The sequence below is a fragment of the Aedes aegypti genome, chromosome 3 (assembly GCF_002204515.2).
Source record: "Aedes aegypti strain LVP_AGWG chromosome 3, AaegL5.0 Primary Assembly, whole genome shotgun sequence".
Classification (NCBI taxonomy): domain Eukaryota; kingdom Metazoa; phylum Arthropoda; class Insecta; order Diptera; family Culicidae; genus Aedes; species Aedes aegypti.
The window spans coordinates 184,363,845-184,375,776 of record NC_035109.1 but is presented as its reverse complement, the minus strand read 5'-3'; the positions used below and the strand labels follow the sequence as shown (position 1 = coordinate 184,375,776).

At 45.1% G+C, this 11,932-nt stretch overlaps 1 protein-coding gene across 1 annotated transcript in view; it reads right to left on the bottom strand.

The window, feature by feature from the left end:
* Nucleotides 1-6,094: 6,094 nt before the first annotated feature.
* Nucleotides 6,095-11,932, bottom strand: part of LOC5577348 (histone acetyltransferase KAT2A) — a 50,064-nt gene continuing 44,226 nt past the window's right edge. The window contains exons 4-7 of the mRNA XM_001656374.2: nucleotides 11,702-11,880; nucleotides 11,370-11,641; nucleotides 11,210-11,302; nucleotides 6,095-6,618 (exon numbers count right to left, since the gene is read on the bottom strand). Coding sequence (XP_001656424.1) covers nucleotides 6,552-6,618; nucleotides 11,210-11,302; nucleotides 11,370-11,641; nucleotides 11,702-11,880 — 611 coding nt within the window. The 3' untranslated portion in view covers nucleotides 6,095-6,551. The remainder of the gene's footprint in view (nucleotides 6,619-11,209; nucleotides 11,303-11,369; nucleotides 11,642-11,701; nucleotides 11,881-11,932) is intronic.

Below are 11,932 nucleotides of genomic sequence, written 5' to 3'. Positions count from 1 at the left end.
GACCGGACTTAACAACGCACTGGAAGCCAACAACTATCCGCTGCCCACACCTGAAGAAATTTTTGCACAGCTGGCAGGAAGTCAATACTACAGCGTGATCGACCTATCCGATGCATATCTGCAGTGCGAGGTGACTGAAGACTCCACGCAACTTCTAACAATCAACACGCATAGAGGTTTGTTTCGCTTCAACCGCCTAGCTCCAGGTGTCAAGTCAGCGCCGGGAGCGTTCCAACGGCTGATTGAAAGTCTTGTTGCGGACATTCCTGGAGTCCGTCCATTCATCGATGACATCATCATTGCTGGTAAAGATTGGAAGTCACACGCTGAATCGTTGAACCTAGTGCTACAAAGGCTAAAGGACTGGGGATTTCACCTGAAGATGCAAAAATGCAAGTTTTTTCAAACTGAAGTCCGCTACCTAGGTCACATTACCGACCGCAGTGGTATCCGTCCAGACCCGGAGAAAGTGAAGACTATTTCAAGAATTCCTCCACCGCAGAACATTTCTGAATTGCGATCGTTTCTTGGAGCCGTGAACTACTATGGTAAGTTTGTTCCAAAAATTCACGACCTGCGTCACCCTTTGGATCAACTACTGCGGAAGGACGTCAAGTGGAATTGGAGTGCCGATTGTCAGCGATCTTTCGAAAAATTCAAGCATGTGCTGAAATCCAACCTTCTCCTGACCCAGTACAATCCAAAGTTACCAATTATTGTTGCTGCAGACGCATCGAAGACAGGAATTGGAGCCGTAATCTTCCACAAGTTCCCGAACGGAAGCTTGAAAGCCATTCAACACGTTTCACGCTCTCTCACAACTGCAGAGCAAGCATATGGACAACCGGAAAAAGAAGCCTTAGCCCTTGTGTATGGTGTAACCAAGTTCCACAAGTTTCTACTGGGAAGAAGATTCACGCTCCAGACGGATCACAAGCCACTTTTGTCGATTTTCGGATCGAAGAAAGGCATACCAGTGCACACCGCCAACCGGTTGCAGCGCTGGGCTCTCATCATGCTGAATTATGATTTCGACATTGAATATGTTTCGACCAACGAATTTGGATGTGCTGACATGCTTTCCCGCCTCATCGACCGAAGCATGCGTCCAGAAGAAGACTACATCATCGCTTCAGTTTCGCTAGAAGAAGATATGGTAAGCATTCTGAACACGACGGTAGAAGCAGTTCCCGTTTCTTTCTCAGCACTCCAAGATGCCACAAAAAAGTGCAAGATTCTCCAGCAAGTAAAACGGTACATTCTGGACGGATGGCCAGCTGTTTCCAAGCAAGTAGCCCAAGAAGTTCAACCGTACTACAACCGACGTGAATCTCTCAGCATAATCAGTGAATGCGTACTGTTCAAGGAAAGAGTGATCGTTCCGGAGACTTTTCGACGACGCCTGCTCAATCAATTCCACCGTGGTCATCCTGGCGTGGTACGAATGAAATCAATCGTCCGCAACTACGTGTACTGGCCCGGAATAGATGGTGAAATTGAAGATTTTGTCCGACGTTGCGTTCATTGTGCTACTGCTGCCAAGGCTCCTGTCAAGACGAAGCCAGAGCCATGGCCTGCTCCTGAAAAACCGTGGTCCCGCATCCACATAGACTACGCCGGACCGGTAGATGGCAATTACTTTCTGGTGGTCGTTGATCCTTTCACTAGATGGCCTGAAGTAGTGCTGACGAAATCAATAACGGCAAAAACGACTATTAAGCTCCTCAAGCAGATGTTCTCAACGTTTGGAATTCCCGACTGGTGAATTGTGTTCCGTTGTCACTTACCACGGTCTCGGGATTCCCGAGACCGTGGTAAGTGACAACGGAACACAATTCACCGGTTCGGAGTTCCAGAATTTTTGCAAATCTTTTGGAATTCGTCACATCCGTACGGCTCCATACCACCCCCAGTCAAACGGGTTGGCGGAACGTTTTGTGGACACCGTAAAGAGAAGCGTGAAGAAAATTCGTTCGGGAGGAGAGTCCCTAGAAGATTCACTGCACACTTTTCTCACCATATACCGCTCCACTTCAACACAAGATCTCGGAGGACAGTCACCAGCGCAGAAGATGCTAGGACGGCCAATGCGGACGGTGGCAGCTCTATTGAAACCTCCAGATAGCCATATACGTCAGAACCCTGAAGAAACAGAACGCCAGAATAATGCTACCGATCGAGACCATAGGAACTTTGACCGAGGTGATACGGTGTATGCCCAAGTCCACAAAGCCAATTCATGGTCCTGGATGCCCGCTGTAATCATCGAACGGATTGGAAAGGTCAATTACAACGTATTACTGAACCAAGGCAAGCGATTAATCCGTTCTCACATCAATCAACTGAAAAACCGAGTTGAAGCAGAAATACCCCGCTGTCAAGAATCACCACTTTCCATTTTCCTTGACGAATTTGGCCTGCCACAGGAACCTGCCGAATTACCCCCAATCAACATTCAAGAACTAAATGCTGTTCATGATCAAGTTCCACTCGAAGAAGTACCAGCTTTACTAATACCTGCAACAGAAGAACCTGAACAAGAACAACACGAAGAACCTGAGCCAACTCCAACAGACGAGCCGGAAGTTCCCGATCGACCTAGACGATTACTTAGGCTTCCGTCAAAACTTCAAGGATATTGGCTATTCTAAGGGGGAGATGTTACATCAAGGCAACCCATGAAATGTTGGCCTTGACAGAACAAATAATTTTTCAATTCATTATATGTCCAACCATTAAATAGAATAGACGTTAAACTAGAAACCACCTTTATTTTATTCTACGGACGTATCACTTTTCTTGAGCGAAACAGCATACTTAGCTATAATCGTAGCAAGCGGGAAAATTGAAACTACAAATTGAACGGTCCCCAATGCATACATATGCTTATGCTTATATATCCGCCAACATTCCAAATAATTTGGTGGTTTAGTTGTTCCATTCGAATGAGCGGTTTGTTTCGTGGAAAGTGTTTCACTTGAGACTACACGTGTTTGAGTGCTGCATATCGTAGAACCTGATTGAAGCCGGAACTGGTGCTCCTCTCAACAACATTTGGCCCTACGAACGGTATATATGGAACTGTCGTTTCCGGTGTATCGAAATCTGTTAAATCCCAATTGCGGTCTAAATCTAAGGGATCGCAACACTGACAGCCAACTTAAGCTTCTGGATCTGGAGGAGCGAGGAGGCTGAATTACAAGCTACCATTGAACGCAACAGAATCTTTGCGGAGAAGCAATTGGCTGAGCTGCAAATCCATCATGACCTGGCACGCCTGGCACTGAAGACCGAGCAGAAAAACAGAATTCCTGAAGCGGCAAAGAGAGCGTGAGTTGAAGAAGTTGGAGCTGCAGTCCGGCTCAAGCCGTGCGTCTACAACTACGAACACAGTACGTGTGCCAGTACGTCGGAACGCGTTATAGATTGGCTTGCCTAGCATGTTTGTTGAATCGTCACCCTGGATGGATCGCAAATTTTCGCGAGATCTAGACACGCCGGCGCCTAGTGTGTAATCCATCTGCACCCATCAATTGCAACCCATCGGCGCCTAGTATGGAGAATGCAACGGCAAGGCGTGGGAATGTTTGATTGCTAACTGCAAAACGACGCAGCGATCGATACTAGGAACGCGCCGATTCTCGAACCGGTTTTGACTGAGGTTCTGTCGCAAGCGTTCAAAGCTTTACAAAGCAGAAACTTGAGAGATCTGCTTCCTTTTTCCGGCGACGTGATGGAGTGGACAGTTTTTGAAAATGAGTTCAAAACATCCACTGAGGAGTTTCAGTTGTCAGATCGCGATAATCTGAGACGATTGAACAAAGCGCTACATGAAAGGGCGCGAAAAATCGTGGAATCTTTGCATTTATCCCCTGAGAATGTGGGCTAATCCTGCGAATGTTGAAGTCAAACTTCGGTCGAACTGAGTGGGTAGTAGCCAACCGACTAGAGACACTGAGAAACCTGGATAACGTAAAAGAGGGAAACATTGAGTCCTTCCGTGCCTTTTACAATGCGGTACTTGGTACCAAGGTAGCGATGACCAACGCGAGGGCCAACTTATGAATCCCGAACTCATCTCTCCAACAATTTCGAGAACGTGTGCAACGTCAACGTTGCTCCAAGTTGGAAAGGTGTGAGTTCATGGTCCACGAGGAGTCGAGAAAATTTTTGTGCTGTTTGATAAAGGTTCATTGCTGTCGATGATGAATGCTGCCGTTGTTGAAAGTATCGGACTGCGATGACCGATCGTCCCTGTGAGCTATCGTTTGACGAATGGTTATTACTACTCAAAGATGAGCTATCGTTCCGCATTTCTGGACTTTCGGAGCAAGCAAAACTGTACCGTAAAATGGGGCGAATAGAAACACTCTCCGACATGTTTGAATGTGTACAACTTAAACCGTGTAGATAAAAACCATTTTTATTACTCTCAAATATGGGTCCCGTCTTCCTTAGCTGTGACCCCAATTGCCGTTAAAAAACAAAAATTATTTCATACAAATATTTCTGAAAATGTGGTATGTTTCTATTCACCCCGCAATGGGGCGAATAGAAACACTGTTCAGTAAATATCGATACTTTTTTCATTTAAATGGAAAAATAAACACTTGTTCGAGTGCAACTTAAAGAAATATCATAACAAAATCACCTAGTGAAGAAAAAAAATTGAAATTATTAAAAACAATTTCAATTTTTGATCATGTTGCAAATTGTCAAAAATGGCGGATGTTTCAAGCTATCAAAAATTATTGAGATTTCACTATTTTCTTCTTATTTTGTTTAAGCAAAATGTAGCAAAATTTATGATTTGAAAATATTCTGTCGATACTCTGTTACTATTGAACTAATGGAAAAAATATATTTCAGTAGGTTTTTTAAGTTTATCTTTACATAATAGACGCATTTCTACCTGTAGGTCACTTTGTTTCTATTCGCCCCACTTTTTCTATTCATCCCGTCTTACGGTACGTTGAAAATTCGATTCAAGATGCATGTTCCTGCTGATTGGATCGAATAACACGAAGTAATCGACCCGACTATTGTAGGATCGAGCAGCCATCGCGCATTCCTGTGCTCCAACAACGATGACAGCGAGCTTACTAATCTTGTGAAGCAGATGTCCAAGCGTGCAATGGACATCATGCACTGCTCGATTAGTATAGCGATATCAAGAGTAGCGAGAAATCAAGTGTAGCGTCCATGAAGTCGCAGACTGTACCGTGGCTAGGGCTACAAGGATGTGTCCTGGCAAGCCAGGTGATAAGTGTGCTTCAATTGGAGATGATGGTAGAAATTACCAAGGTGTACTTTTGGACCGATTCGAAGATCTGCCTAGGCTGGCTGAGCTCGAACCAGAATCTGATGGCGTACGTCGGTGCTCGAGTGATGAAAAAATAATGGTCACAGAGTCGATTTGTGGCACTGGATTCCGTTGCAGCTGAACGTTGCTGACTTGGCAACGAAGTTTTCTAAGTTTGGCAACATGCAGGAATGATTGCGAGCTCCAGATTTCTTTTATCGTGATAATTTTCATAGCGAGCTAGAGGGCAAGGATATGCCCGAGGCCGATCCGCTGTGTTGCGCAGCGATCAAAGAGAAAATGCTTGATCTACCTGAAAATGAAAAAGCTGATAGTATTGCCGAAACACGAAAAACATCATTCAAGTGTTCATCAAAGTGCTGCTTTCATATGTCAATCACCTCTCGTTGATCCATGAATTATGCCAATGTGGGATGCATTTAGTTCTTGTACAACTTCTGCGTTTGTTGATACTGGCATAGTGAACTAGAACAGTTTGAGTGATCCACCATACTTGGCCTATCTTGAAGTTTTATTCAAGATGAAGAATTCTCAAAGATCATCATAAGAAAGGAAAGGAAGATACTTGAATTGTGTGAACTGAAGATCCGTTATAAAGAGTGTCAAATACTAGGTTAATACTGAAAATAATGATTCCTCATCGATTAACACTACATCTTATCCATCGTCAAAATTCCAGTAGGTATACAGATAATAAAAAGGTGAATTGATATTGGCGTGTCCTTAGATATGGTTTTTCTCAATAAAATGCGAATTACGAATGCAAATTAGTTTGCGTTTCATTTGAGTCATTCATAATAGTAATTTATTTTTGAAATGGTCATCATAATCATGAAAGTATTTCCTAGCGTAAACCATACCACTTTACGTGGTACACATTGTGCAATTTTGTAGGTTCCAACACAATGACACTACATTTTTGCCTAGTCAAATAACAGTCAACTAGTTCGTTTTGTCAAAAGCTTATTTACAAATTTCCCAAATCCGGCAAACCACCAGACACAATTTTCAGATCTTTTCCGTGTTCCACACCAGATATGGCTTCCTGCATCATGGCCAGCGTCGGTTTGGTTTTCATCCCATAGCCGGGTTTCTTACCAGCTACAGTTTGATTTCTCTGTCCTCCGCCACCACCATTATGGTCTTTGTCATCATCATCATCGTCGTCGTCGTCATCCTCTTCATCCGGATCGGAATTTTTTGCCAGTTCCGCTGTGATGGGCGGACATCATTTATCCCATAGTCCGATTTCCTTCATCTTGGTCTGGAAATACCGCTCCAGAGTGTTGGCGCAACTGTGAGGAACGTGAACAATGAAAGTTATACTAATCCACTTAACTGTAGGTATCAGCACGGTGCTCTCCAGACCGCCATTATCATAAAAAAAATCTCCACAAAATCTGTGCATCAGAGAAACTCATAGCTATTACAACAGTTTTTCATTTACCGTAGGTATCAGTAAACTAAATCAACTAGATCCAAAGTTGTCATACACAAATTTAATAACGGAGGTGGGTTCGCATGGTAACAACGCAACGCAACAAGCATGGTAATTTTTGTTATGTGATATGTGCTTCAACTGAAGCTCAGCCGAGCTATGCTCGAGAGTTTTCTCGTTTGCAGTACTGTCCATTAGTATATTCAAGCTTTCCACTGAAATCGAATCCATGGAAATCATCAATTAGTTCGGGAGATGTATCGTTGATCACTAGCGATTCATTATTTTTTGTTGCCATACGTACCGGATATTCCATAATTGAACGGGCTTTTTTGCTAGACAACTGGAACGTGAATCATTGTCCATCAACTGGGAAGCCAACCACTATCAATTATCCATTTGAGTTGCGTAATGGTTCATTACGTAACGCTTTTCAGTAACGCAAAGAACCACATGTGATTTATATAACTATCATTCTTATGTAGAAAAACGGAGAGGTCTATTGATTGATCTATTATTATCATTATTAGTACATGGAGATGAACCAGCCACGGGCTGAAAATCTCCCTAATAAAGCTAATTATTAGTACAGGGAGCTGTGAAATATTTTTCGCACCTACATCTTCCGTTCAGGTGGAAATTAATTGACTTTTCCCGCCGTTATTTGCTCTGTACTCGGAACAGACGATCTTGCAGCCGAGGTACTGGGCATCGTCCACGCCTTTTCAGAACAGAAATATCTACCCCATAATCTGGCAGTAGAGACGCAGACGATCGACGCGAACACATTACCTTACCAGTCAGGCTAAGGCCTCGGTGGTCTCTGCTGTACGTAGGAGATGTCTCTATTCGACTCGGTCTATGGCTGCCTGTCGCCAGCCAAGCATACTGCGAAGGGTCCGAAGACCGTCCTCAACTTGATCAATCCATCTTACTCGCTGCGCACCACGTCGTCTTGTGCCGGTCGGATTGTTTTCAAGAACCTTTTTCTCCGGGTTGTTATCCGACATTCTGATGACATGCCCGACCCACCGCAGCCTTCCAATTTTTGCGAGGTAGACGATGGTTGGTTCTCTCAGCAGCTGGTACAATCCATGGTTCATTCTCCACGTTCCGTCCTCCATCTGCACTCCGCCGTAGATGGTCCGCAACACCTTCCGTTCGAAAACACCAAGGGTGCGTTGATCCTCTGCACGTAGGGTCCATGTTTCGTGCCCATAGAGGAGTACCGGTCTAATCAGCGTCTTGTAGATGGTTAACTTTTGCGATGGTGAACTTGACTCGATCGGAGCGTTCTGCGGAGTCCAAAGTAGGCACGATTTCAAGCAACGATACGTCTCTGGATTTTTCTTTTGGTGTCGTTGTCGGCTATCACCAGTGAGCCCCAGTACACGAATTCTTCGACAACCTCGATTTCATCACCGTCAATATGAACTCGAGGTGGGGGGCGTGCCGTGTCTTCTCTTGAGCCCCTCGCTATCATGTACTTCGTCTTCGACACATTGCTGTTCAGTCCGATTCGCCTAGCTTCAGCTCTTAGTCGGATGTACGTATCCGCCATCGTCTCAAAGTTGCGTGCAACAATATCAATATCGTCGGCGAAACCAAGCAACTGAACGGACTTCCTGAAGATCGTGCCACTCGTGTCTATCCCCGCTCTTCTTATCACACCCTCTAACGCAATGTTGAACAGTAAACACGAAAGGCCATAACCTTGCCGTAACCCTCTGCGAGATTCGAAGGGTTCGAGAGTGTCCCTGATACTCGGACTACGCACATCACTCGCTCCATCGTCGCCTTGATCAATCTTATCAGTTTAACCGGAAAACCGTATTGTACCATAGCTGTTCTTGATCGATTGTATCATAAGCTGATTTAAAATCGATTAATAAATAATGTGTGGATAAATTGTATTCGCGGCATTTCTGCAACAACTGGCGGATGGCAAATATTTGTTGTTGCTCGTTCGCCCATAAATCCTGCCTGGTATTGCCCAACGAATTCTATAGCAATAGGTAATAGACGGCGGCATAGAATTTGGGAGAATACCTTGTAGGCGGCGCTCAAAATTGTGATCGCACGATAATTGGCGCAATCCAACTTGTCGCCCTTTTTGTAGACCACACCTTCCATTCACTCCTCCGGCTATACTTCCTCCTCCCAAATCTTGGAAATAACCCAGTGCAGCGCTCTTGCCAGTGCATCACCACCGTATTTTAGCAACTCGCTCGGTAGTTGGTCCACTCCAGCGGCTTTGTTGTTTTTCAACCGTCTAATCTCCGTTTCTACCTCTTGGAGATCTGGAGGCGGAAGTCTTTCGTCGTCCGCGCGTGCTCCCAAAGTTATTTCCGTGCCACTTTCGCTACTGGCCACATTAAGGTGCTCGTCGTATTGCAGCCGCCACCTTTCGACCATCTCACGTTCGTTCGTGAGAAGATTTCCGTCACAGTCTCTACACATATCGGCTTGTGGCATAAAGACTTTGCGCATACGGTTAAGCTTTTCGTAAAACTTTCGTGTGTCTTTAGCGCGGAAAAGCGCTCCCATCGCTTCGAGATCTCATTCTACTTGATGGCGCTTCTTTCTCCGGAAGACCGAGTTTTGTCTGTTCCGTGCCTGTTTATACCGTGCCTCGTTCGCTTTCGTGCGGTGTTGCAGCATTCTCGTCCATGCTGCATTCTTCTCATTCTTCAACTGGTCGCGTTCGCCGTCGAACCAGTCGTTTTTCTTATTCGGGGCCGCTGGACCTAGTGCTGCTGTTGCGGTGCTACCTATGACGGATCTTATGTGCCTCCAGCCATCTTCAAGAGTTGTGGCGCCAAGCTGCTCTTCCGTTGGTAGGGCCACTTCCAACTGCTGCGCGTATTCTTGGGATACTTCTGAGTCCCGTAGCCGCTCGATGTTAAGCCACGGCGTTCGGCTTCGACGCGAGTTGATCACCTTCGATATGAAGTACAGCTTGTTGATCACCGTAAGAACGACTTACAGCTAGCTAGGAAGTGGTCCTAATCTATATTCGCACTGCGGTATGTGCGAACATTTCCGTCGATTAGAACGTGGTCGATTTGGTTCTTGGTTAGATTATCGGGTGATCTCCATGGCCTTATGGATTTATTTGCGGATGATGAAGGTGCTTCGGACTACCATATCACGAGAGGCTGCAAAGTTGACGCATCGTTGACCGTTGTCGTCTGCTGTAGGCAAAAAGCCTTGAAAATTGCAAAACACCCGTGGCTAAGGGCAACCCAAAATTACTGTAGAAAAATGTTCTATGGACCGATGCACGAGTTTACCATTTGACGTTTTAGCGGTGCCGTGTTATTTACGTGACCACGGAAACCAGTGAATTCGGCACCGCTCAAACGTCAAATTAGTGAACTCGTGCATTGGTCCATGGACCGATGCACGAGTTCACTATCTGACGTTTGAGCGGTGCCGTGTTATTTACGTGACCATGGCAACAAGTGAATTCGGCACCGCTCAAACGTCAAATTCGTGAACTCGTGCACAGGTCCATTTCCCGCATTTAGAGGCTTCAATGACACTAACGATTTAGGAAATTCATTCACCCAACATAGGCTACTTGATGAGATTCACGTTTGTGGACTACTGTACTGGGAAGAGCCACGTGATTTTCGCGAAATTCAAGCCTACTACTACAGCTAATGCTCGATAACTGGGTGCTATTTAACTGGGCTGCTTTTTAACTGGGTGCTCGCTAACTGGGCTGTAGCCCAGTTAAAAAACAGTTAAACGTCAAAAACTTTCACCATCCCGTAACTGACGAGGGGCGTGCAAATGCAAAATAAGGTTTCGGCATTATTTTTTTAATTGGCGAGCGACTCGTGCGATCCACCACCTCTTTCGAAATCGTCGATAATTTTAACTTTTTCCACCAACGTAAGGGTTTTTTGTTTCCGTTTGCGGTTGGTGCCCGGTGGGATGTTCATTGTAGGAACGAAAACTGTTTAATTCACCTCAAAATTTACAAGACGGTACGATTAAAACGCGAATTCAATGACGGAATGACACGAACACGACGCGATTCCAAAACCGAATGACGCCAACCAAAACTTTGCATCTAAGTCGCCCTCGATTTTTATTTGAATGTGTGTGTGCGTTGGAATGGCAGTCCAGTTATCGAGCACTGCTCGCTAACTGGAAGGTTCTCTCAGCCCAGTTATCGAGCAATGGTAATACAGCATTCCCAGCACTGTTCTCTATAACGGCTTTTCTCTCTTAAGACGCTCCCTTGCGATGTCGTTACAACAAGCTTCGACTGTACCATCAAAAAGGCGTAACTTCAAAACGAGCGTTCTTTTTTTAAAGTTCGGCTAGACATTCAGTTTTGCCATGCTATAGACAACGACTGGTGAGCACAGATTTGATTGAGATTTTTTCTGATAGTAACGGTCTGGGGAGCACTGCGATCATAGGGAAACACTCACCGAAAGTATTCAGTCTCAGGCGAATTATACAATCGACAGTTTGTGAAAATGCGCGCCATGTCTGCCATAAATAGCCGTCGCGAAATGTAATACCTGGAACGGGAGCGCAAAAGTGACATAATAGAAAATCAGGGCAACACTTAAGACGTTTTTCTCGTACTTATTCTTCAGTCGTTCGCCCATAGTTTTCAAGTCCATCGGGTACTTGATGTGGTCGTAGTAGTCCGGCACTTCGGCGGGGTTCACCGGCTTCAAGAACGGCCAAGCTGCCGAATGTTGCCGAACGGATTGGAGCACACCGGTCAGGGCGTTCGACAGCTTATCCGGATCGGCTGATTCCTCCAGTGGACGAGAGGTGCGCTGGGTGCGAAACTGCGGTCTCCATCCGACTTCGCGCAAACCCGGAATGGACTCGATGGGAATGCTACGGAGCTGAGAATTGAAGGAAGATCGTTAACCGACTAAATTGTGTAAAGAAATGTTAGTACATACGCCTTCTTTGAAACACGTTAACCCAGGATGAACCTTCTGAACCTCTTGCTGACGTTGAGCAATCAGCTCTTTTACAATCTCTTTCTGCTTCCGAATTACCGAGCTGAATTGAGTGTAAATCAGGCTGGGATGCAGTTCACAATGCATAAGCGTTGCTCCTTCGTACTCTTTAATGTAACCTAAAAACGTAACAAAGTCGTATTAGAAAAAAATCGTTATTCGAAAATCGAA